The following is a 25,000-nucleotide window of genomic DNA, read 5'->3' on the forward strand; positions in this document are numbered from 1 at the left end:
TAGTTCATCTTTTAAAAATGTTCAACAAAGAGAAAAAGCATTGAAAAAAGTTTTAAAAGCACTACCAACTTCAAAAAAGAAACAATCTGAAATTCTTTCTATTCTTTCAAATAGCTCTGCTTGTAAAGATAATTCGGGTCTACCTCCAGCATGTTCAAAGTTGTATGGTCTTTCTGAAAGTGATGTTTTAGCAGTTGTAAACTTTTATAATGAAGATGAAGTTTCCCAAATATCACCAAACAAAAAAGATGTCACTTGAATTCAATTATCTAATGGAAAAGCAAACAATATTCAGATACGTCATTTATATTGTACACTAAAAAAAGCTTTTGAGTTATTCAAGGAAAAGCATCAGCACATAAAAATTGGACTGAGCAAATTTTGCGACCTTCGTCCATGCAATGTGAAATCAGTTACAAAATTTCCGCATAATGTTTGTGTTTGTAGTTTGCATGAAAATATGTGATTTGCCTTAGATACATTAACAAAATTAATTCAAGCATCGTCAATCAAAGTTGGATCTGAAATGAGAAATAACTTTATTTGTGAATCGTACACATACGATTGCGCCTTTGACAAATGCGTTGCATGCAAAGATATGAAACAGTTCAATAAACACTTGCAAACTATTAATACATTTGGTTTTGAAGTATCCTGGGAAAAGTGGAGAAAGCCTAAAACTAAAACATATGCAAACATTAAAAAATTTTCAAAAGTCTACTGTTACTGAACTTATCGAACACATATCATGCGTGATAAGTTCGTTAAATACGCATTTGTAAAAAAAAACCAATCAACAATTTTAAAGAAACTGAAGGAAGTTTCGATGAGTATTAATTCTGAAATTGCGGTAATCCAAGTTGACTGGGCTGAAAACACTAGGTGTTTCCATCAAAATCAACCGCAAGCGGCTCATTTTGGTCAAAATCAAGTTTCTATCATGACCCTTGCAGTCTGGAACATTAAGCCAAAACATTTGCCATAGTTTCTGATTCAACTGATCATACAAAGTCTTTAGTTATACCGTACATTGACAAAATCCTTTGCTTTATTCCTTATTGAGTCAAAGAAGTACACATGTTCAGCAATTAAGCCACTTCTCAGTTCAAAAACAAAAGCATTATGGCTGTGTTTGAAAAACATTTTCAGAAAAAATTCTTCTAGCATTTCTTTGCAGCGACATATGGGAAAGGAATGGTTGACGGAATCGGACCTACTATTAAGCGAATAAGCTGAGAGTTAAATCTATTCAATGCAAGATTTGCAAATATCTGTAATTCATATGTCAGAAAGTAATACAAGACAACAAAAAAATAAACTTGGATTCAGTTCAATTTTAAGTTATTCAAGAAAAACCAAAGATATATCAAAATCACATTATTTTTATGTTCAGAATGATAACGTTGTTCTAATACTATTTTCACCTGAGTATAATTAAAAATTATTACAAATTAACAATACTTTTTAAAATGATTTTAATTCCATTTTTTTGTTTTGTCACTGAATGTTGCATCACTGAAGTTTTTTTCTGTAAAATAAACGATATGAAAACTTTGTTGTTTGTGGCTATTTTTATGACTGCCTTATTTCCAAATGAATAAATTACAACAAAAAATCTAATTAGTCTAGCAAAAATTAAAATTTCAGCGAAAACTCTATTAAAAAGTATGCGGATAAAAAAACGCTTTTTTCTGCATTGCATCACTGAACTCATGTTTTAATTTTTGTTATGTGTCAGTGTTAGGTTAATACAATTGTGTTTAATTTATATCATAAAATTTTAATTCAAGATTGATTTAGAGTAATAAAAAATTATTTTAGAGTTACAAAAATTTTTATTAAAAAAAATCTCTCCGCATGATGCATTACTGAACTATGAAATTGGCCATATATATACACTTATAGTAAATGCGTTAAATATACAGTTTGTGGTAAAAAACAGCTTGTAGCTTGTCAATGGTTTTTAACTTGACAAAATTAAGGTTAGATTATAACAAATTTATTTAATTGAGGAAACTAATTAAATATAATGTTTTTTTAAAAAACCACAAAAATCCAAATTAAAAGACTTAAAATTCTGAATGTTTTTATTTTATTTTTTAAAAATAAAAACATTCGGAATGTTTTTTTTTAATTTTTCTACTGTAAAACATGCATGGAGTGTTGCTACATCGACTAACTTATAGCCTACTGCTACAAGGGAGTGTTGCTACATCGACTAACTTATAGCCTACTGCTACAAGGGAGTGTTGCTACATCGACTGAGGGTTTGGTTAGGGCAGGCAGTACTAATTGGATGATAGGTTGAGGGGTCAGAATGCTCTCCAGAGTTAAAGATGCCATTTTCCAGCAAACAAGAAAACAAAATTAAGTCAAGCACTTATTAAATAGTTTAAAGAGAATTGAAGAGAGTTCTGGAGAACGCTTTTGTAAGATTATGACAGGAATATATAATAATATTCGATGAAAAAAATTGAGGACCACCAATCAGTATTTAATACCCATTGCCCTGCAAACTTGTAAATAACTACAAACAGTTCAAAAAAAATTTAAAGAACGATAAAGAAAAGATTACTTAAGAAACAGTAGTAAGGCATAATGATATAAAATTTCTACCCATTATACTAATTTTTACACTTTTGGTTTTTGTATGTTTTTAGTCTTTTTTTTTTAAACTTGCTTTCAAAATTTCTTTCAAACAATGCTTTCAAATTTTCTAAAATATTTTTAATATTTCAAATTTTCTTAAAAATGTTTTATTAGATTACATTAATCTATTTTAGATTATTATTAAAGTGAGAACAGAGATTTAAGTAAGAGAGTTAATAAAATATATTTTTGATCAAAGTGATTTAATCAACTAAATTAATAAAATATTTTTTTGATTTAAGTTTGAACAGAGATTTAAGGACAAGAGTTAATAAAATATTTTTTTGATGTGTTAATTCTTTGTTGTTGTATCTTTTTAAATTATGAATTCAAAGTTTAATAACAAAATTTAACAACAATTTTATTTATGTTTTCTTTCTAATCCAGTGTGGGGTCATTTCATATAAAATCATCCAAATAAATTTTAATTGTATATCATTACTTTTTCTTAGGTCTACTAAACAAAACTCATGCTTTGTCCCTCTAATACTCAATCAAACTATGTACTTAACAATAACAACTTTTAAGAAATTTCAAGCATAAATTATGTGAAATATTTTTAAAGCCATTTTTAGTGACATTATTTAGTGAATGGTTTAGGTTTTATATACTCAAAAGGAGGGGCAAGGGAGTTACTCCCTAACCCAATCCCCACGTTGAAAAAAAAAAGAAAAAAAAAATTAATGTTACAAAAAAAAAGTAAAAAAAAAATTTTAAACATTTTGTTATTGTTTCAAATCAGTGTAAACAGTTTTGTTGTTACAAATTAGTATCAAATTTTTGGATTTAGAAGATAAGAATTTAAAGGTTCATATTTGTATTTTAGTGAAGATGCGCACACACATTGTGAGAATCTGATGCAACAGTTGTAATTCACCAGGTTTTAGAGTAAAAAAATTTGATAAACTGACCTTAAATTAGGTCTTTTTTAAATGCAAAATGAAATACATTAAGATGGAGTAGTAATAAGGTTTTTTTAACATGTTTGTTTTCCTAATACTAACAAAATCTTTTTTTCCTGGCATCATTCTTGAAAACTTGTTACTTAAAATAAGATAAAAGTTAATCACTAATTTGACTATTTCTAGTTTCAAATTTTTTAACCTGGCAATGATAAAATCACATGCTTATGTTTAACTTTTATTGAAGTTTAAACAAGATACTTAGACAATTTAAAGTAAATTGATATCTTTTTACGTGTTGAAGACTCTGTATGTGTTAACATTTGCACTTGATGGTGATTTTGTCAAAATACATTTTTGATTTCATACATTAAAATAGATTATCTTTTTTTATGTTATTGTTAGAAATGGTGCTGTTTGTTTCTGTTGTTAAAGAAACTTTTTTAATATATGTTAATAAAACCATTTTTGCAACTCTATAGTATCCTCAAACTTTTTTTTGCTGCATTTTGTGCTTTATAAGAATTTTTAATCTGGTTTGTTAAATCAATTCTTTAAAGGTATTTAAAGGTACTTATACTTTTTCTCACTTTTTGATTCCCATTTCTACTGTGAAGTCTTCTACTGTTTTTTTGTAACACCAGCTGCAAAATTTCTGAGGTTAGATATATATTATTTTCTTTTAAAATCCTTTTAAAGTCAAGTGAAATCTATATATTGTCTGAAAAAAAAAGTTTAAATAAGCTTTTGAAAGTAACTGAAAATTATAAAAATTACTTGATTACTTTATCTATATTTTACTTATTAATTCATTGTTTTATTCCTTTGTGTGTTCCAAAAAGATTGCAACATGTGATTTTTTTTTAATATTTGCCATAGAATTTCTCATGATATCAACACATGAATCTTATTGAACTATATTCTTCTTTTAAATTTGTTTGTCATACCATTCCTTCTAACAGTGCACAAGAAAGATCCTTCTCACAGTGCACAAGAAAGATCTTTCTCACAGCGCACAAGAAAGATTTTTTGTGCAGTGCACAAGAAAGATCTTTCTCACAGTGCACAAGAAAGACTTTTGAGCTAGGGTTCCAAATTTCAAGAAATTCTCAAAAACCATTATCAAGAAACTTTATGTCAAAGTAGTTTTGTTATTGTTACAGATTATCACTGTTAGTATTATTTTAAATGATAATATTTCAAAAGTTAATATGTATTTTTAATTAATATTTTTAATATTATCATTTATTTATGATAAACTGCATATAAAGTAAAAACCAGCCAATTTTGAGATGTAAGGGTGACATGGTCTGGATGATTTCATATTAAATGATCTTTGTTTTTTTACTTCTACAAGTGTGGCCAAGACTATTTTACAGATATTAATGCAAATTTTTGAGTTTTAAAACTAATAACCAAGTAATATTCTTTGATTAAAATCTGTTTAATTAATTCTTACAACACCTTTAAATTTTTATTTTCTAAAATAAATTCATATCTTAGTTTAGGGCTGTCCAGAAATTATTACACAACCCAGAACATAGCCTAGTGAAGTTTTTCCCATTATACTATCAATGCTTTATTGAAAAACATTTTTTAGAGATTTATTTAAAGTCTAGGGGTTGCTCAAAGCACTTGAACATTTTAAGTAAATTTTAACAGAAAATGTACAAAAACGCTATGTTATTTTTAGTATAACTGTCGAAAAATGTTGAAATTGATCAATTTAAGTTATTGATTAATTAAGTTATGGATGCCAATTGATAAGTTGATGATTATTTAAGTTATTGTGAGTATTTTTTTTTTAATTTTACACTATTTTGACCCAATTTTGACCCAAATCAAACAAATTGTATGTCATTTTCTAAAACACATAGGAAATAATGTTTTTGTTATAATAGTTATTTATTTTACCTGCATGCAATGATTGGGTACATACAATTTTGCATTTTTGTTTAGAAAAAATAGAAAATGTTGACTAGGAGTGGAAAAGAATTAAAAGTGACAAACCCAATTATACCGTCTTCGCCATTACCTTCGAGTGTTCCCGCAACTCCGTCATCTTCAAAACCTACCACTAGAACTAGTACAAATTTTTGGTTGATTGGTCAGCCATGTTCATCAATTACAGGAGCAAAGTTACCTACACGCAGACAGGTGATGAAGTATGTTTTATATCTGAGACATGATCCTGATAGTGTTGGTAACAGTGTTAAGAATGAAGAAATTTCTTACATCGTTGCAGACAGTGTTGCAGATTTTTGGCACATGGCTCGCATCAAAACCAAAGTAAGACAAAACTGTATGTTTGATGTTCTTGGATTATGGAATGAATGGACCAGTTTAAAAAAAATAGAAGTCGTGCCACCGGCCCTGGTAATAAACGAGAAAACTTCATCTCAGAGCTTGATATGCTTTTCGACATTGGTGCTCCAGATGCAATTGTTGACATGAGAAAATCTAGACTTCTATCTCAGAAACACAAAGATGATGACATTGCGTTTTATCTTGATCAGAAACATGAAAGAAAGTCTAGTATGAATGGCCAGGATAAAATTTTTGAAGCAAAGGCTTTACAGTTTCTGACCAGAATTGAACAGCAGCAACAACGACAAGAAAAAGAAACAGAAAGACTAGAGAAAAGAGCAGCTGCAGAGCTAGAAGGAAATGAATTTTTTGAAGAGTCCGAGGATGATGCACAAGTTGGTTGTACGGAAATTGATCCGGATTTTGAGCCAGATCACATTATTGAAAAAATAGAGTTTCAAGAATTTGTTACACTTCAAGTTCCCAGAAAAATTATGGAATGTGACGAGTTAACGACAGCAGCAATCGGTTAAAGTTGTCCGACAATCAAACTACAATGATAGTTTTAGCTATAATAAAAGCAGCGGGTGGCAATCTAGACGACTTCAATGTATCCCATTCAACAACACGTCGAAAGCGAATGTCAAACAGACAGCACATTGCAGAAAACATAATGGAGAAAATAAAGGAAAAACCACCTTAATTTGGTGCCATGCACTGGGATGGAAAGTTACTGCAGACTCTCTTTACTACAAGAGTTACTACAAGACTCTCTTGGTGATAAGTTTGAACATCTAGCAATTCTTCTGTCAGGTTCACCAGAATTTTCATCAGGAAAATTGCTGGGTGTGCCACAACTACTGATCTCTTAGAAGCATGGGGATTAAAAGAATCAGTTGTCGCTTTAGTATTTGATAATACAGCAAGCAACAGTGGGGTCCATAAGGGTGCAGCTAAACCTATCGAAGAACTTTGTTGATAAAATGCTATTTTATCTTGCTTGTCGTCACCATATCCTTGAACTTGTAGCTAGCGCTGTTTGGAAATCACTGTTTGGTGAAATCAGAGGACCAGAAAACAAAATGTTTGCTACCTTCAAAGAGGCATGGTCAGGTCTCGATAAGCAATCACCTATCCAGTTGCTGAAAATTGAAAATCCATGGTTGTTAGAAGTTAAAGAACGAGTCATTGAAAATTTAAAAATGCTGCTCAATAGCAAGGAATCATCATTAAGGAATCGTACCACGAGGTGGGTGAAACACCACCTCGTGGTACCCATTTCCTCAAACCTGGAGCCATACATCAGGCTCGTTGGATGGCTTGCAACATATATGCTGGGAAGATGTTCATGTTTTTAAAAGCAATGAAATACGACAAGGAAACTGTGACTAAACTGAAACGTATAAACAGATTCTTGGCTCTTTTTTACACCTCAGCATGGATGCAAGCCAGTATTGGAGCCGATGCTCCCGTAAACGATCTAGAACTCATTCATGACATGATGGATTTCCGCAATGTAGACAGAGAAATTGCAGATGTTGTGGTAGCCAAACTAAACAACCATCGATGGTACCTCACTGAAGAAGTTGTTCCTTTTGCTTTATTTAGTCATCATCCTAAAATGAGTGACCATGTTAAGCAAGAAATAGCAAACAAATTGTGGACAATAGCAGTGCCTGAAAACTTCCAAATGGGTAAACCAATCTTTAGACAAATCAAACGCAACACAACATTGAAGAGTCTTTTAGGACCGGAGTCACATCTGTTGTTTCAGAATCTCAACATCAGAAGAGATTGGCTTGCTAAACCAGTGAATCAATGGGCAGCAGATGAAGACTTCCAAGTTGCTGAAAAGTTTGTTCGAACAGTAAAAGTTGTCAACGATGCTGCGGAACGAGGCGTCAAACTAATCTCAGATTTTGCAACAATAATAACAACAGATGAACAACAGAGAGCATGGCTATTGCAAGGTGTGGAACAACATCGGAAGCTGTTTCCAAGTTTTGACAAAAAAACACTAAACATTTGAAACTAATAACTTGAACTTACTAACTTGAAGTGACAATTTCGACATTTTTCCTCATTTTGGACCTTAAAAACTATGAAAATATTGAATTATTTTCCAGAAATATATGTAGAACGTAAACAAACATGCACAAGTTGTGCATCATATTACAACTATATAAAAAATAACAATTTCCATAATTACTTTAATAAATTTAATTGAGCTTACTCAAGTAACTTGAGCTTACTCAAGTGGTCTTAACCAAGTAAGAACAAAAGTAAGATAGCGTTTTAATACATTTTCTGTTATATTTTAGTTAAAATGTTCAAGAGCTTTGAGCAACCCCTAGAAGACTTAAAATAAATCTGTAAAAAATGTTTTTCAATAAAGAATTGATAGTATAATGGGAAAAACTTCACTAGGCTATGTTCTGGGTTGTGTAATAATTTCTGGACAGCCCTAATCTTAGTTATTAATGAAATAAACTTATTTCAATTATATTAATAAAATTTGCTGGTTGATATAATTTAGATAATCTAGTACATTTAAGTATTTTAAATAAAATACTATGACACCATTAATGTATTTTTGCTTCAAAACAGTTTTTACAAAAGTAAAAACTTTATTTTAAGTGTTTTGTAGTTGTTGTTTTTTTTTTTTAAATAAATAAGTAGCATAAATCTAAAGTAATTAAATAGTGTATTAGGTATACATAGTAAAACTATGTACGCTAAAGTAATTAAATAGTGTATTAGGTATACATAGTAAAACTATGTACGCTAAAGTAATTAAATAGTGTATTAGGTATACATAGTAAAACTATGTACGCTAAAGTAATTAAATAGTGTATTAGGTATACATAGCAAAACTATGTACGCTAAAGTAATTAAATAGTGTATTAGGTATACATAGCAAAACTATGTATGCTAAATAAATAGTGTATTAGGTATACATAGCAAAACTATGTATGCTAAATAATAAAAGTATGAAATTAAGTTTTAAATTATATTCAAATAAAATTAAATTTAATATTATCAAAAAACAAAAACTTTTTAAATAGCTAAAGTCAGATGTAGAAAAAGTATTGTTTAAACATTGTTTTTTTTCTATGAATTTTAGAATTCCTAAACTTCTAAATCATATAGCTAAGTTATTATTTTAAATAATTTAATTTTTTTTTATTGAATTCTATTTAAAAAAAATTAAACTAATAACAAACCCCTATATAAAAATATTCTGCTTTCTCCACTAGATCCCAGTTTTCTTTGTTGTCAAAATGAGTTCTTTTAAACTGATTAGCAGCTGAAAGATTCGCAACTAACGAACGCTTTGTTCCAGTAATTAATACTGCACATGTTCCTGTGCTGTACTCCTTGTTTATTTGTGGCTGGATATTAACGCCAGCCTCATACGCTTTGTTTACTAATATTCTACCATAATCATCATCACCTTAAAAAAAATTTTAACATTAGATTTTTAACAAAAATATTTAACTAAAACAATTTAATTATAAATGTGCATAAATTGTACTTAAATTTAAATAATCCAATATTATTTTTAAATAAAATATGCCAATATTATTTTAAATTTAAATATGCCATTATTATTTTCAAATAAAAATGTGACAATATTCAAGTACAATATGGCATAATTAATGTGCTTAATTACAAATATTGTTACTTGTTTAAGTATGTTCGTAAAGAGCATCTTCACTTAAAAATATACTTAACTAAGAGTACTCAGTAACACTGTTTTAAACTGCTTTTCAACTTCAATTTAAACACTTGGAGTGATTAAAATTGGACCTATTTATTTTAGATTTCTTTTAAAACTTAAAGTAAAAAAATTATAAGAATCAATTTTCATTTATTTTTAACACTTTCTATATTAGTAAATCCAATAAAAGGTTATTAGCTTTTGAAACCACTTGTAATAATTTTTGGAACTACCTGTAATCATTTTTGAAACAAACTCTATAAATTTAAATTTATGAAATTACCTTAAAAAGAAGCTGTATTGCCCTCAGAAATACAGTTTATAAAAACATTTTTTATAACACAAAATACAAATCATTTTAAAATACATATATACATACCGATACAGCCAAAATAACTGACAACATTTGGTTTCTGAAGAATCCACTAAAATTAATAAAAATAAGTAAAAATACTTGCCTTTAAAAGGATCTATTAAAAACTTAAAATACTAACAATATTTGAAGAAACCAGTATTCTTTTAAATAAGTAAATTATTTTCAAAACTGCCAACATTTGCTTTTAAAAGAATTTATTCATTTTTTTAAATTTTACTAAATAATTTAAAAAATGAATGAATGAAGATGAAAAATAAGAAAAAGACTTGTTTAAAAACATTATCTAGTAGTATTTGTCATAATTCACTGTCACAATTTTGTGTCAATTCAATGTCATAATTTGTCATTTGTCGCATTAAAATCATAGGCCTAGACCACATTAAAATCACAAGTCTAGACCACACTAAAATCATAGATTTATACTTCTTCAGTATATAAATTAGTTACAACAACTTTCTATTGTAACTAACTTGTATACTGTTTACAAATAATTATTTATAATTAAAGTAAAAAAGTTTATCTAGCTTAAATTTTGGAAACATTAAGTAATACATTGTATATTTATTAGTAAATATTATAAACAACAATTTCTATGTTTAAAATCACTTTTTGAGCAATTAAAAAAAAAAAAAAAATTTTTATATATAACATGAAAATAAGTTTACAACTTTTCAAAAAAGTTGTAAACTTATTTTCATTATTTTTGTTTTTTAAAACAAGTTAATATAATATTTTTTAAAACAAGTTTTATTACAGTTAAGTTAACAACTGTTATAGTTAGTACCAAAGTACAATAATGCAGTATTACCAGTGAGAAAAATACAATAATGCAGGGTTATTAGTGAAAAAAATTAATATATCATTAAAAAAGTTGAAAAGAAAAAAGTTTCAACTTTTTTAATAATTTTTTATTATTTTAATAGAATTATGCAAAATCATTCAATAATTTTTTATTTTAATAATTTATTTTAATTGCATCTTTTTAAATTTTGACTAAAACCAATAATAATGTAAAGCCTGAACATATTACTAGTTTTGTCAAAAACCAAAAGTTACAGCTAAAACTGGAACCAAAATCAAAATTTTCTGGGCACTAATTCATTTCTTCCTGTCAACAACTTGTGTAGAATGTTTGAATATCCATATTGAACATCTGATGTTGAAGTGAACTACAGTAGCAACCAAACAGAAAATGTAGTTTAATATTGTGATTTAATATATAGATAAAATAAATTTCTGTCAACCAATCATTGATGTCCTTTAGAAATATTGATTTAAAGTAACTAATGATTCATCCTGCTCAAGACTGATCCTATATTCGGACAGGAGAGGCTCCATAGTCATGGTAAAGGTAACTTACAGTAAAATGTAATATTAAAAATGAAACAACCGCAGACCAGAAATATTTTAGAAAAGGTTCAGCATCATGCTACAAGATTAATATTTCTATTTTTAAAAATGTTATGAAAAAAAGGTAAGTTGAAACTCGCTATTTTAGTTGTAAGATGGATTCGGGGTAACTCAAATGTACAAGATATTCAATCAAATTGAAAAAGTAAATTTAATTAATGAAGTTTTAAAAGAAGTTATCAATCAGCAATAGCAATATGAAATATAATTGCAAAACAATGATTTTTTTTTTTAATTTATTAACAAATGGAACATTATTTTATTGGAATAGACTACCTACTGATGTTGTTTATGCTATTTCTGTGAATTCTTTTAAAGTAAACTTGACAAATGGATTTTAAATAATGCAACTATGCTGAATAATGATATAACTGTCTAAGTGTACTTTGCATACTTGCTGAATTATCAGTTACAGACTAAATATATATTATTATGATTATTACCTAACTTTGGGTAAAGATAAGAGGAGCTCGTAAACCTTAAATGGTAATTCTCCTATTGATAGTGTCACAATAAAAAAACTCAGTTCTAATCTGCAAAACAGGTTATCACCAGGAAGTGCATCCGGTTGTAAAAAATGCTTCAGCTCTTCCATAATGTTTATTTAAATAAGAAAATGGCATTATGGAAACCTAAACCACACAATGATGAAACCATGAACTTTAAACTTTTTTTTAAAAAAATAAGATACACTCCAATATAAACCACAAAACGTTATCAACAAAATTATTCAATCAAAACTGACTATACACTTTTTGCCAAACTTTGTTCTCTTTCATTTGATATTGATATCATTGTATTGATGATACGATCTTGTATTGTTTATTGTTTATAAAACATTCTTTAAGAGTTATCAAAAGGTGTTCACTTTAACACTTTAAACTTTAAGTTTGTGTGAGATATATTTAATAAAATGATTTAATAATTTTAGCTGTTTATTTAGTGATATAAAAATTAGCGAAGCAGAAAAAGAAAAAAAGCACAAAAAAAAAGGTAAAGCAAGCAACAACAACAACAACAGAATTTTTACAAAAAAAAACTAAGAAAATGGAATTGTTCTATACCAAAGAGAGCATCTGGAAAAATATCAAATAAAAATTAACCTTCTTGTTCCAGTAAAACAAAGTCTTAGATTTAAAAAAGTTAAGGACTGTCATAAAATTAATTATTGTTGCAATAAAAAATGTATTCTACTTTGCACAATTTTATGCCTCGCCATTAAAAAACAATAAAATAAAATAAAAAATGATAAACTGCTAAATTAATAATTCTAAAATATCAATACATATAAATACATGAAAAATAAATTAGATCATCTGCATAATTCACAAAATATACTGCACACAAAAAAAAAGGTTTTAAAACAGACCTGTGCAACACGCATACTATTTAGTGCAGCTCCACCTGGTATAAATTCAACATTTAAATTGTCCACCATATCTTTATACCTAAAGCAAAACAGAACAATTATTAACTATTATTAATATAAAAACAGAATAATTATTAATTATTATTGACACATTGCATGCCAGACATGTACTAGTTATTAACTATTATTAATATAAAAACAGAATAATTATTAATTATTATTGACACATTGCATGCCAGACATTTTCTGACGATTGATGGTTAAGCGCTGGGCACATACTAGAAGGTTGCTACTTGAAGACTTATCCCGTACTAGTATGGATTAGTGAAATAACATGGTTTGTTTTTTCTGTATTTCTGTATTCCATCTGTATTTTGGTGTTTAAAAAAATCGGTTTAAATTTAAAACTAACCTTTCATTTATCTGCAAAATGCAAAACAATGTGTTAATTATTAAAGCAAAATAATAATTAATTTTTATTAATTATAAAAACAGAATAATTATTAATAATTATTAATTATAAAAACAGAATATATATTTTTATAAACATCTATACAAATAGTTATATTTAGCAATATTTTTTAAACTTTTAAACTTTCGTTTTCTTAAGAAATAATTGCAAAAAATTTTTGATTAAAATAGTTTCATAAAATAAAACTTTTATTATCGCCCAAAATTCTGTTGACTACCTCACTTCTTTTATACTAAAATTTTCACAGTATTTTTGATTATATTTTAATTTTAGGTTTTTTTTTTAAAAAAAAAATATTAAAAATTATTCTAATATGCAAAAATATACTTTATTTTATTACATAATCTATATACTTATAGCTACTAAAAGTTTTTAAATGTCTTTTTTTAACAATATTTTGTTATCAAATTGTTTTTCTTTTTTACTTTCACAATCATTTTATTTTAGTATGTTTTCCTAGTTGATCTTTATACTTATGCATTATGATTTTGAGCAAATTTCAGTGGTTTTGTTGATGTTACAACTGCCTGAGTTTTTGGCAGTTAGCCATCATTGACTTCCAGTGATTGTTCATTCAATATTTTGAACCAAATCAAAAAATATTATCATTAGACTATGGAATAAAAATTTTTAAATGAACTTGCTATGCTTAAAATAAACATTAAACAAAAAAATTTTCTGAAATTTTTTTTAATTGAAATACAAAAAGGGCATAAATAAAACAATTTGAAATAAGTTCAATTATTTTTTCAAAATTTATAATCATTCATTATGATTTATTTGAACAATTTTTGATCATATTCATATATGAATATCCACATGTTAATTATAGTATAACAGTATAATTGTAAGAGCCGAAATAATTAATAATATAAATTAAATATATTTTTAGCTTAACCAGGTGCCTTATAACTTTGAAATGGCCTAAGCCTTCTAACCTGTGATCTTTTTTTAAGTATTGTTTATAGCAGATCTAAACCTCAGAGTTAGGGTCAAAATTCAGCAATGCCAACCTAACTGCTGACTTGACAGTGTCTGAAGTTGGCAATTTTTTGTTAAACTCAGAATTTAATGACTTAATTTTATTTGCTATTATAAATAAATTAAAAACAGTAAAACAAAAATTTACTTAAATTCTAAATAAAACTATTAAGATAAAAACAATAAAAAACATTTTTATCTATATTCTGAATAAAATTATTTTAGAAAAACATATTTATTCAATTTTCTAAAAAAAATTAGCTAAAATAAAAGTGGAAAATTAATTTAAAAATACAACAGCAAAATGAACATTTATTCAAATTTTATATAAAATATTAAAAATAAGAACGAACATTTTGGTTAAATTCTAAATTTTATAATACAACAAAAAAACCCTAAAAAACCAACATTAAACACGTATTCTTAATAAAATGATAAAAATAAAAACGACACAAAGAATATTTTATTTTTATTCAAAATGGCAATTTTTTATTTAAAATGTAAATAAAAAAATTAAAATAAAAACCGAATTAAGAACTTTTTATTTAAATTTTAAATTAAACAGTTAAATTCAAACTAAACAAACATTTTCTATAAATTTTGAACAAATTAATTAAAAAATGCAAATGAAAAAATTAAAAAATGTTTTATTTAAATTCTAAATAAAATAAAATAAAAACGAAAAAAAATAATATCTTAATTAAATTGCAGTTTTGTTTTTGTCAATAAAAACATTAATATTATCCTTTAAATCATTGAAATTAATATTATCCTTTAAATTTTTGGAATTTAAAATTATAAAATTTTGAATTTTTTTCTTTACCAATTTAAATAAGGTGAGGTCAGGTGGTCATTCTGGTCTTTTGGTTTTTGTTGCTAATGAAATAATTATTTTGCATTTTTTATCAAAAACTGTTTTTAGTATTGTTTCAATGGTTTTTTTTTTATCATTTTCTTCATTTATTTGTTTTTCTATGTTGGTATGTTCAGCAACACTAAAGAATTGTTTCCCATTCTTTTTTCGTTATTAAATTCATTGGTAATTTTAGTCATCATTACTACTTCAGTTTCTTTTGTTTTTTTTTCCTTTGGTTTCAAATGATTTTAGTAAAATGATATTGTTTGTGTGATTTTAGTAAAATGATATTGTGCGTATGGGAATATTTTTGTTATGACTGGTATATTTGCTATTGCGATAATTTTTTTTTTTTCAAAAATTCTAATGTTTTAAAATGTCTAAAACAATAAATTGTACTAAAAAATTTGTTTTCAATAACTTCAGCAGTTGCACTTGGATTTGTCTACCAGCCTAGCTCTTCTAAGCATTCATAACATCTTTTTTTAAATAAAAGTACATAAGATGGCTAGCAGAGGGGGCAACCAGTCCGAATAACAGTAGATTGTTTATTGATCCTTTTAAACAACAGTGGAGTTTCAGCATTAACTTATTGTTATCATTGTAATATACTTTTGTATGTAGTTGCTTAAATATGCTAAATTTTATGTATACTGTGTATGCTCTATATAGTACATAAATTGTATGTATACTGTGTATGGTATAAATAGTAAACATGAATTCTAAACATAAAAAATTGCACGTAGAGATGAGCTGGAAAATAAAGACCTCATGGAGAAACGACTAGGGTTGATAGGTTTAAACCAAATTGTTTAAACAAATAGTTTAAACCATTTGAAAAAATATCAATTTATACTAAATTAATATTTTTTAAACAACTTTAAATTTACAGCAGGAAAGTAAAGCAAGGTTAGATAAAATTTATCAGAACAAGATTAAAACTACATGTTCTAAAGGACATACAGGTCCAAAAAATGGGCACTGACAGTATGCCCCTAAATAAGTATAAGAACAATGTATGTAATAAACAAATATAGTTAATAATATAAAGGTGAAAAAATCCCATTCTCTAAACAAAGTTTGCCAAATTAAAGTTTAATAATAATTCTAAAAATTATGGAAAATTAATTATTATTAAAAATTAATAGAAAAATAACATAAGAAATTCTAATTTATTGAGTGAAACTTGAAATAAAATCAGTTATTTGTATAACTATGCAATTGCATAACTTCAAAAATGTCTCTTGGAAAAAAATTTTTTTAAGAATTGGGATTTTCTGAACAATTTTAGGGATTTTCTTGGCAACTTGCTTGTAAAATTTATTTCTCATAACTTGCAAATAATTTTTTGCAATATTCTAATCTTGTACTTTATTTCTTATAATAATCTTGTACTTTATTTCTTGCTAATTTTTTAACTGTTAAAATTTTAAACAAACTGGTACTAGAAGTAAAAAAAAAAAGAAAACTAGATTCACTGCTTGCTTGAATTTAAAACGTAAAAGCAAATTTAAATGTTTCAATGAAACATAGTCATAATAACATTTTATGACTATGAATGAAAAAACAATTATTGGTATTCTTCCTTGCCACAATAGCATGCAATCGCATGCGATAATATTCTTTTGTAATTAAATTTGTTGTTGTTTTTGCTGAGACTTTGTAAGTGTAACTTTATTTCGCTATGCAATTTATGTATAAAGAAAATTAATATCAATTATAAAATTGAACTCGCTATAAATTTGTAATATGAAATTTACAAGCTTGTGTTTACTATTTTCAAAACCTTTTCTATTTTTCTGTTTTTTAAACATTTCTTTTAATGACAATTTATTACCTGATGGTGTAAGGGTTCGTCCATAAAGGACATTATGCAGAATTTAAATAATAATTAGAAGATCATTAGCTCTCTTCTTAGCTTTTTTATATTAAATATTAAAAAAAATGGAATATTGAATTTAAACATTTAATACTATAACATTATATAATATATATATATATATATATATATATATATATATATATATATATATATATATATATATATATATATATATATATATATATATATATATATATATACAGGACGTTAGCCAGAAATAAATTTTATATTGCGTTTTTGCCGTATTGGGAATTTTTATTGTTGTTGTTCTAGAAAATGTTGGGAAATTTCTAGAAATGGTCCTAAAAAACTCAAAAAAAAAACACTTAAAAAAAAAAAAGGTCATTGACTTTTGGGAATTTTAAGCCCATTGGGAATTCTGCGTTATACGCGGCACCATTGTGCTAGCTAACACCCTGATATATATATAGGCCTCGGCGGGAAGCGATCGCCCACACTCCCCTAAAACAGTTTACGGGAGCAATTTATAGCTCTCGCAAAAGTATAATTTTTTCTCTCAAAAGTATATTTATCATTATAACTAAAATAAAAAACACTAAGTCATTTTCATTAAAAAAAAATTAATTGCATAATAAACTACAATGCTTTTTAAAAGACACGGTTGTTGCCCTTTTAAAAAGCATTTAAAAAAATAATAATAATAAAAAAGTGTGGATTTAAATGCAAATGTTTTTGATTAGATACATCTAACTTATAAAATATAAAATTATTTAACTAATAAAAAATAAAATTATTACACTCTAAATTTTTTCACGGTGCAATAAATAACGCTTGCTATGTATACATTTTTGTAACATTAACGTTACAAACATATACTTGTAACAAGTATAAAACCAAATTTTGTGTTTAATAATATATTTATATATATATATATATATATATATATATATATATATATATATATATATATATATATATATATATATATATATATATATATATATTATATAGGAGCTATTCCCAAATTAAAATTTGAGGACCTTTTATCTTTTTTTTAATGCTTTTTATCAATATTGAAAATATTCAAAAAGAACAAGTCAAAATACTTTGAGCTTTTAAAAATACTTACAATGGAAGATGTTTTTCATCAGCAAGAATAGCACTGTCAGATTTCAAATCATACCTGAAATAATAATAAAAAGTGACTCCACTGATGTATTAAACAAAAAAAATTATGAATTAGATAATAATCATACTTGAAACAATAAACAAATTTTAAGCTATTTATAATAACTTAATTCCTTTAAGAATTATTGTGATTTAGACATTTTTTGGTTGCAATGTTAGGAAAGTCAATAATAAAAAAAAAAAAACTTTATTTAGAAACTTGAATAAATATAACATAGTAAAATTAAACCTAATATGAAAATGTCAAGATTACTGGTAACATGTAACCTGCTTTTACACGTGTCCTGCTGCATTGTAACATTTTATTTTATTCATGCTAAAACTGTCTTGTAAAAATCCTGCAAGCCAAAGACTTAAGGTCATATTTTTTTTCATTGGTTTTAACTCTAGCCTCACTCTAACCCATAGTTTTTTTTCTTGAGCAACTGCAATTTCCAATCCTAATCAAAATGATTACAAAATCTTTTTTCATCTACTCTCTAACTACTCTCATGAGAACCATTGCATTTTTGCACTACTAAAAAAATATGCTCAGAAAAAAGAAGCTTTGTTGAATTAGTGCAAAGGTGTGAAACAAAGCCACAGAAAAAACTCAGTGAAGTTCACACATGTTTATTAACTTAATTGCCTCAAACTGAGGCAACTCTAACTAAATGAAATTAACACTTAGTATTTATTATTTACTACTAATATTTAATAAATTAAAATAATTAATACTAATGAGTTTTTACTCTTTATTTAAATAACAAGTAAAAAGTAAAAACTAAAGTGTATTAATTTAAAACTGTAAAAATTTCCTAGTACTTAGTAGTTAATACTTACTATTTATTAGTTAATTACTAATTTTAGTAATTCATTTTATTTATTTTATTATTTAAATTTGTTTTAGGCCTCTCTGCAAAAGTTTTGAAAAGAAAAGAACAGTGAAACACAACAACTATAAGGGTCAAGTACTAACCAAGCTAGTTGATGGTGTTTAAAGATGGTGTTTGATTTTAATAGATGTTGTTCAAATTTGCAGCCATACTGCATTGTAGAGGATAAAGGTTTTTAAAGAATTTACCTCCAAGCTATAAAATTGTAGTTAATAATATTTTTCTACTCAAGTGACTCCACTGATGTATTAAACAAAAAAAAATTATGGATTAGATAAAGCAGATCTTGCCATTAAACTAGTAATGGTTGGGCATATTAGCACACTATCTACTCATATTACAGCTTAACTGCTAAATTTAGAGCCCGACACAGAGCATGGCATCAGCAAATTCCTTAATGAAGTGCTGCAAATTTAAGAATACCATATAAAAAGATTCCTGCATTGTTAACTGCAGCCATTATTATCTCTGCAATTAAAAAGACACATTTAGTCGATAAAAAAAATCTGCCATAGACCATAAATATCAACTTTGTATTCAGAAGATCTTAAGAGAACAAAAAGCCATAAGTGATAAAATTGCTGTTGGCAGGGTTCCACCATTCACCCTGTGGCAAAGCTATAAAACTCAAAGCTAAAATTACCAAAGCACAACATAATGATGTTTCCACAAAATGAAAACCTTTTATACACTTGAGCGTTTCTGTGAGCAGAAAAAGATGATTGCGTTTTATTGCACCAGAACTCAAACATAGCAACTTGCTGAAATGCTTGTATTAGTACTAAAACACTTCAAATATGCTACAAAAGACATAAATGTAAAGACTGCAAGTAATATATAAAATTAATATTATAGTATATAAAATTATAATATCCCAGTGATCCCATCCCACCTCATATGTATGTTGTAATCAAAGCTCATAAACCTGAAAAATTGCATCCTATAAGAATAATTATTTTCACACCACACACAGTTAAAAAACTCCTTCAACTTTATCAAAAAAACAGATGTTGTCCAAATCAAATGACACTTGAAAAAAAAATCCTAAAATTTTGAACAATATAGTTTCTAATAGAGTGCAATAACTTTCTTGTAGTTTCTTTACCATCGGTACTATGTCTTTTGCCAAACTTGAAAAGATATTTTGAAAAAAAAAAGAATACAGAGTGATATTTAAATCAAATATATTTTTGAGATCTTTTTTAACATCAAAAAATAAGTCAAAACAATTTGATACAAAACTTGAACCTACATATTAAGAAGCAACTGCTCCAAAAAATATGTAGGTGAAACAAAAAAGTAGATAAATACATGAATATATCAACATCAGAAGTGGAGTCAAGAAAAAAAGCATTGACAAACTGCATTAGCTCTCGACAAAACAATTTGCAAAAAAGATATAAATTTGAAAAAAACAAGAATATTAAAAGTCGAAAAAATAATAATTAAAAGAAAGGTTAGGCGGAGAAAGACAAAATAAAAAAGAAATACAAAAGAACATGTGCTCTGATAGAAACAAAAGACATCATTTTTTAAATGTAAACAAAAAAGAAGCCATTTATTCACTGATATCAAAAGTAACAATTTATTTAAACTTTAAAAGTTAAAAATTGTAAGATTTAACAAGATGATAATGCTGTAATTTATAACCCAGCAAAAATTTCTGAAATTATAAACATTAGATAGACAAAATAGATACTGCCACTTGGACCATTCTTATGACGCACTAGAATGAAGTGAGTAACCATGTTCATTTTGTCAGAAAAAATGAATAATGGTGGATTGCTCCCCATGATGTCCAGCACTCATTTGAACTATTATTTATATATATATAAAATAAATAAATATATATATATAAAATAAATAAATATATATATATATATATATAATAAATAAATATATATATATATATATATATATATATATATATATATATATATATATATATATATATATATATATATATATACATACTTATACATACATATACAGTATGCGACAAAAGTGTTTACATGTTTTTGAAAAATATTCTTTTTTAAAATAAATGATTGAAATACATGTTTATATATCAATATATATATATATACCAAAATAAAGGTAATTCATTGTAGTTTCATGTTTTGAGCCTGAATTTAAATGAATGAGAAGTGTTTATAGCAAATTATTTATTAAAACAAAATGTCAGATGTAAAAATTTGTCGCGATTTATGCTATTATTAATTTTAATGTGAAATTAATACTTTGTGTAGCCTCCACGACTTTTAATGACTGCTGCAATTCTCGCAGGCATGCTATCAATCAACTTCTTGCATTCTTCAACAGTTATCGAACTCCAAACATACTCAACTCGTTCCCATAATTCTTGTCGACTGGCTGCTCTTGTTTCATAATTATAAACTTGATTCTTCACAATAGACCAAAGATTCTCGATCGGGTTAAGATCGGGACTTTGCGCAGGCCACTCTAGAATCTTAAATTTCTTCGAATTTAGGAATTCTAATGTGATTTTTGCCTTGTGCTTTGGATCATTGTCTTGCATAAAAAGTGTCGAACGAATTTGCTTTCGCCATCCTCGTAAACTAGGCAAATAGCCATTGTTTTAAATGTCAACATAATGTTTCGCGTCCATTATTCCATCAATTTTTACGATTTTACCAACACCAGACGAAGAGAAACATCCCCAAAACAACAACTTTCCGCCGCCATATTTTACTGTTGGAATGAAGTCACGATCAGAAATTCCTTCTCCAGCTTTTTTCCATACATATGGAATGCCATCAGAGCCAATCAAGTTAATTTTGCTTTTGTCTGTCCAAAAATTGTTAATCCACTCAACAAAAGTCCAGTTTTCATACTTAAATTCCAATCGTTGTTTACGATGTTTTGGTGTTAGTAGTGGTTTCTTGATCTTCTTTTTTGCCTTGAATCCAATTCTCTTGAGTTCTCTCTGCACTGTTCGAGTACTTACCACTGTAGCTTGAGCATTATTTAATTGTTTCTTTACATCGTGTGCTGATTTTGCTTTATTTGTCATGATTAATCTAGAAATTGTTCTCTGATCTCGAGTAGTGAAAATTTTCTTGCATCCATTTTTGTTGCATTTCTCCTCTATATCGTTTCGCTTCTTAATTTTATAGACTAAACAATAAGATATATTAAGTTCTCGTCCTATCTCACGAAGAGACAATCCTGATTTAAGCTACTGAACAGCTAAATTTTCAATTTCTTTCAACACTTTCTTCATTCTTTCAATTATAATTTTTCTGTTGTTTACATTACGAATTTTAAGTTTAAATAAATCGTTTATTACTAATTGAGATATGTTTTATTTAAACAAATTAAAAATATAGCCACAAAGTATTAATTTCGCATTAAAATTAATAATAGCATAAATCGCGACAAAACTGTTTACATCTGACATTTTGTTTTAATAAATAATTTGCTATAAACACTTCTCATTCATTTAAATTCAGGCTCAAAACATGAAACTACAATGAATTACCTTTATTTTGGTATATATATATTGATATATAAACATGTATTTTAATCATTTATTTTAAAAAAGAATATTTTTCAAAAACATACTTGCATACTGTATGTATATATATATATATATATATATATATATATATATATATATATATATATATAATATATATATATATATATATATATATATATATATATATACATATATATATTTATATATGTATATTAGCTTTATCAGCAAATTTACTTCAAAAATTGTCAACTTTTAAATTTTATTTACTTTAAAAGAAACTTCTCATCACAAACTGCAGAAATGTCCAAAAGAGGATTTTCCATTCCAACCAATAGATATTCTCTAAAAAAAAGTTAAAATGTATATATCAACCAAAAAACTTGTTGAACTTAATTATATATAGAAAAACTTGTATAAGTTTATTAAATATAGAACTACTAAAGAATCTGTGTTAGTGTGAACAAGTGATATTAGATCCAGGCTTGGTCGGGAAGCAGGTGTGATTGCACCCTCTATCTAACCACGCATAAAATATTTAGTTGTGACAACTTGGCCAAAGCTCTTTAGATATTTTGAGAACATTTTAAAAAATGCCTAAAAAAAAACTTAACTTGACTGACGGGAGACTTACTAAGGAGAATGAAAATGGCAAGCACGATAAAAAGAAGCAAACTTAGCAGATGCTAATTTAGCAATTGATTGTACATATGGTTTATATGAGAGGTCACTTGTGAACAATAATTCAAGAAGATGTAAAGAAGAAGACTCGGTGAGAAGGTTACCATTCATCAATATAGGAATGTCAACAGTATTGCGATGGTTGTTTGCAGTAAATAACTGAGTTTTATTGAAATTAAAATTCACAAGCCACTGCAAGCCCCAATCTGTTACAGAAGTGAGATCAGATTCAAGATTGGCTGCTTGTTCAAAAAAGATCAAAAAGAGAAGAATTTTTGTCAAGATAGGAGTATAAAGTTGAATAATCAGCAAATAGAGCCACTTTAGATGAAAGGTTGATCTTTTTCATTAATGTAGATAAAAAAAAAAAAAAAACAGGAACAAGAATAAAACCTTGAGGTACCCCAGAAGTTACTTGAAATAAAGAAAGTGTTGGCCTTTGCGGATGACTTTAATTAAGTGGTTGGAAAGAAGTGATTTGAAAATCTTTAAAATTTTCCCAGATACACCATAAACAAGCTTATGGAGATGACCAGCATGCCAAACTTTGTTGAAAGCTTTAGATATGTCCAGAGCAATAGCCCTAACCTCACTGCCTCAATCTAATGCACCATAAAATCTTTCAGTCACAGCAGTTAGCAAGTCAGACGTAGAGTAAGAGGTTTAAAAACCATATTAACTGTCTGATTGTTTTACTCAAGATGGGATGTGAGAAATTTATTGAACAAAGACTCAAAAATCAAGAAAAACAAGACTCAGTCAAACACTTATTAGATAGTTTAGAGAGAATTGAAGAAAGTTCTGGAGATCAATTTTGTAAGACTATGACAGGAATGTGTCTGAACCACAAGCTATAGAAGAGTTTATAATTGAGATATGACTTTAGCAACAGAAGCATTTTAATTCGATTTCTTGCAATAATAAATAGGCATTTGTTCACAAAAGAGTTGTAATTGTATTAACTGAACCTTTTATGTTAAATTCTAATTCAACGATATATAGCAATATTTATTATAAGAAAGTTTTATAACTATACTAAACTACCCATACAACACACACAAACAAGTGCTTAACAGGCTTATCCTATATAGATATAAACTTTTTAAGCAAATTAAAATGAACCCAATTTCTTTACTTTTTGATATTTTAATAACCATTGAGATTTGTAAAGAAATGCAAACAAACAAAAAAATATTAGTTTTAAAACAAATTTCAAACCTGTAATCAAAATTGAATCTAATACCAGCATGAAAATAATTGTGATTAGACCCAAAAATATATACTTTAACTAAATTTTAGAGTAGTTATTCAATTCAACACGATAATAAACCTACAGCTATAGGTGAACATACCTAAGAATGATACCAGTTTCACACGGATAAAGAACTGAATGAATGTCAACCATTTTGTTAATGAAATAGACTTTTCTATAAAATAAAAATAATAAATTTTTGCATTATAAGAAATTTTAAAAACCTTAAAACTTAATCATAAATTATAAATAATAAACAATCTAATGTTTAGACAAAGAAGTTCGTTTTATCTATTTACTACTAATGTATGTATATATACATATGTGTGTGTGCGTGTGTGTATATATATATATGTATATATATATATATATATGTATGTATGTATATATATATATATATTTATATATGTGTATATATATATATATATATATATATATATATATATATTTATATATGTGTATATATATATATATATATATATATATATATATATATATATATATATATATATATATATATATAGTACAGTATATATATATAGTACAGTATATATATATATATATATATATATATATATATATATATATATATATATATATATATATATATATATATATA

The 25,000-nt window shown here is 26.5% G+C and overlaps 1 protein-coding gene across 2 annotated transcripts in view; it reads right to left on the minus strand.

Moving 5' to 3' along the window:
* The window catches only part of LOC100204434 (uncharacterized), a 52,291-nt gene that overhangs the window by 20,243 nt on the left and 7,048 nt on the right, over positions 1 to 25,000 (minus strand). For both annotated transcript variants that reach the window (XM_065813391.1, XM_065813390.1), the window contains exons 2-7: positions 24,482 to 24,556; positions 22,719 to 22,793; positions 18,016 to 18,069; positions 12,735 to 12,813; positions 9,959 to 10,004; positions 9,083 to 9,312 (exon numbers count right to left, since the gene is read on the minus strand). In XM_065813391.1, coding sequence (XP_065669463.1) covers positions 9,083 to 9,312; positions 9,959 to 10,004; positions 12,735 to 12,813; positions 18,016 to 18,069; positions 22,719 to 22,793; positions 24,482 to 24,534 — 537 coding nt within the window. In that variant the 5' untranslated portion in view covers positions 24,535 to 24,556. The remainder of the gene's footprint in view (positions 1 to 9,082; positions 9,313 to 9,958; positions 10,005 to 12,734; positions 12,814 to 18,015; positions 18,070 to 22,718; positions 22,794 to 24,481; positions 24,557 to 25,000) is intronic.

The sequence above is a fragment of the Hydra vulgaris genome, chromosome 12, assembly GCF_038396675.1.
Source record: "Hydra vulgaris chromosome 12, alternate assembly HydraT2T_AEP".
Classification (NCBI taxonomy): domain Eukaryota; kingdom Metazoa; phylum Cnidaria; class Hydrozoa; order Anthoathecata; family Hydridae; genus Hydra; species Hydra vulgaris.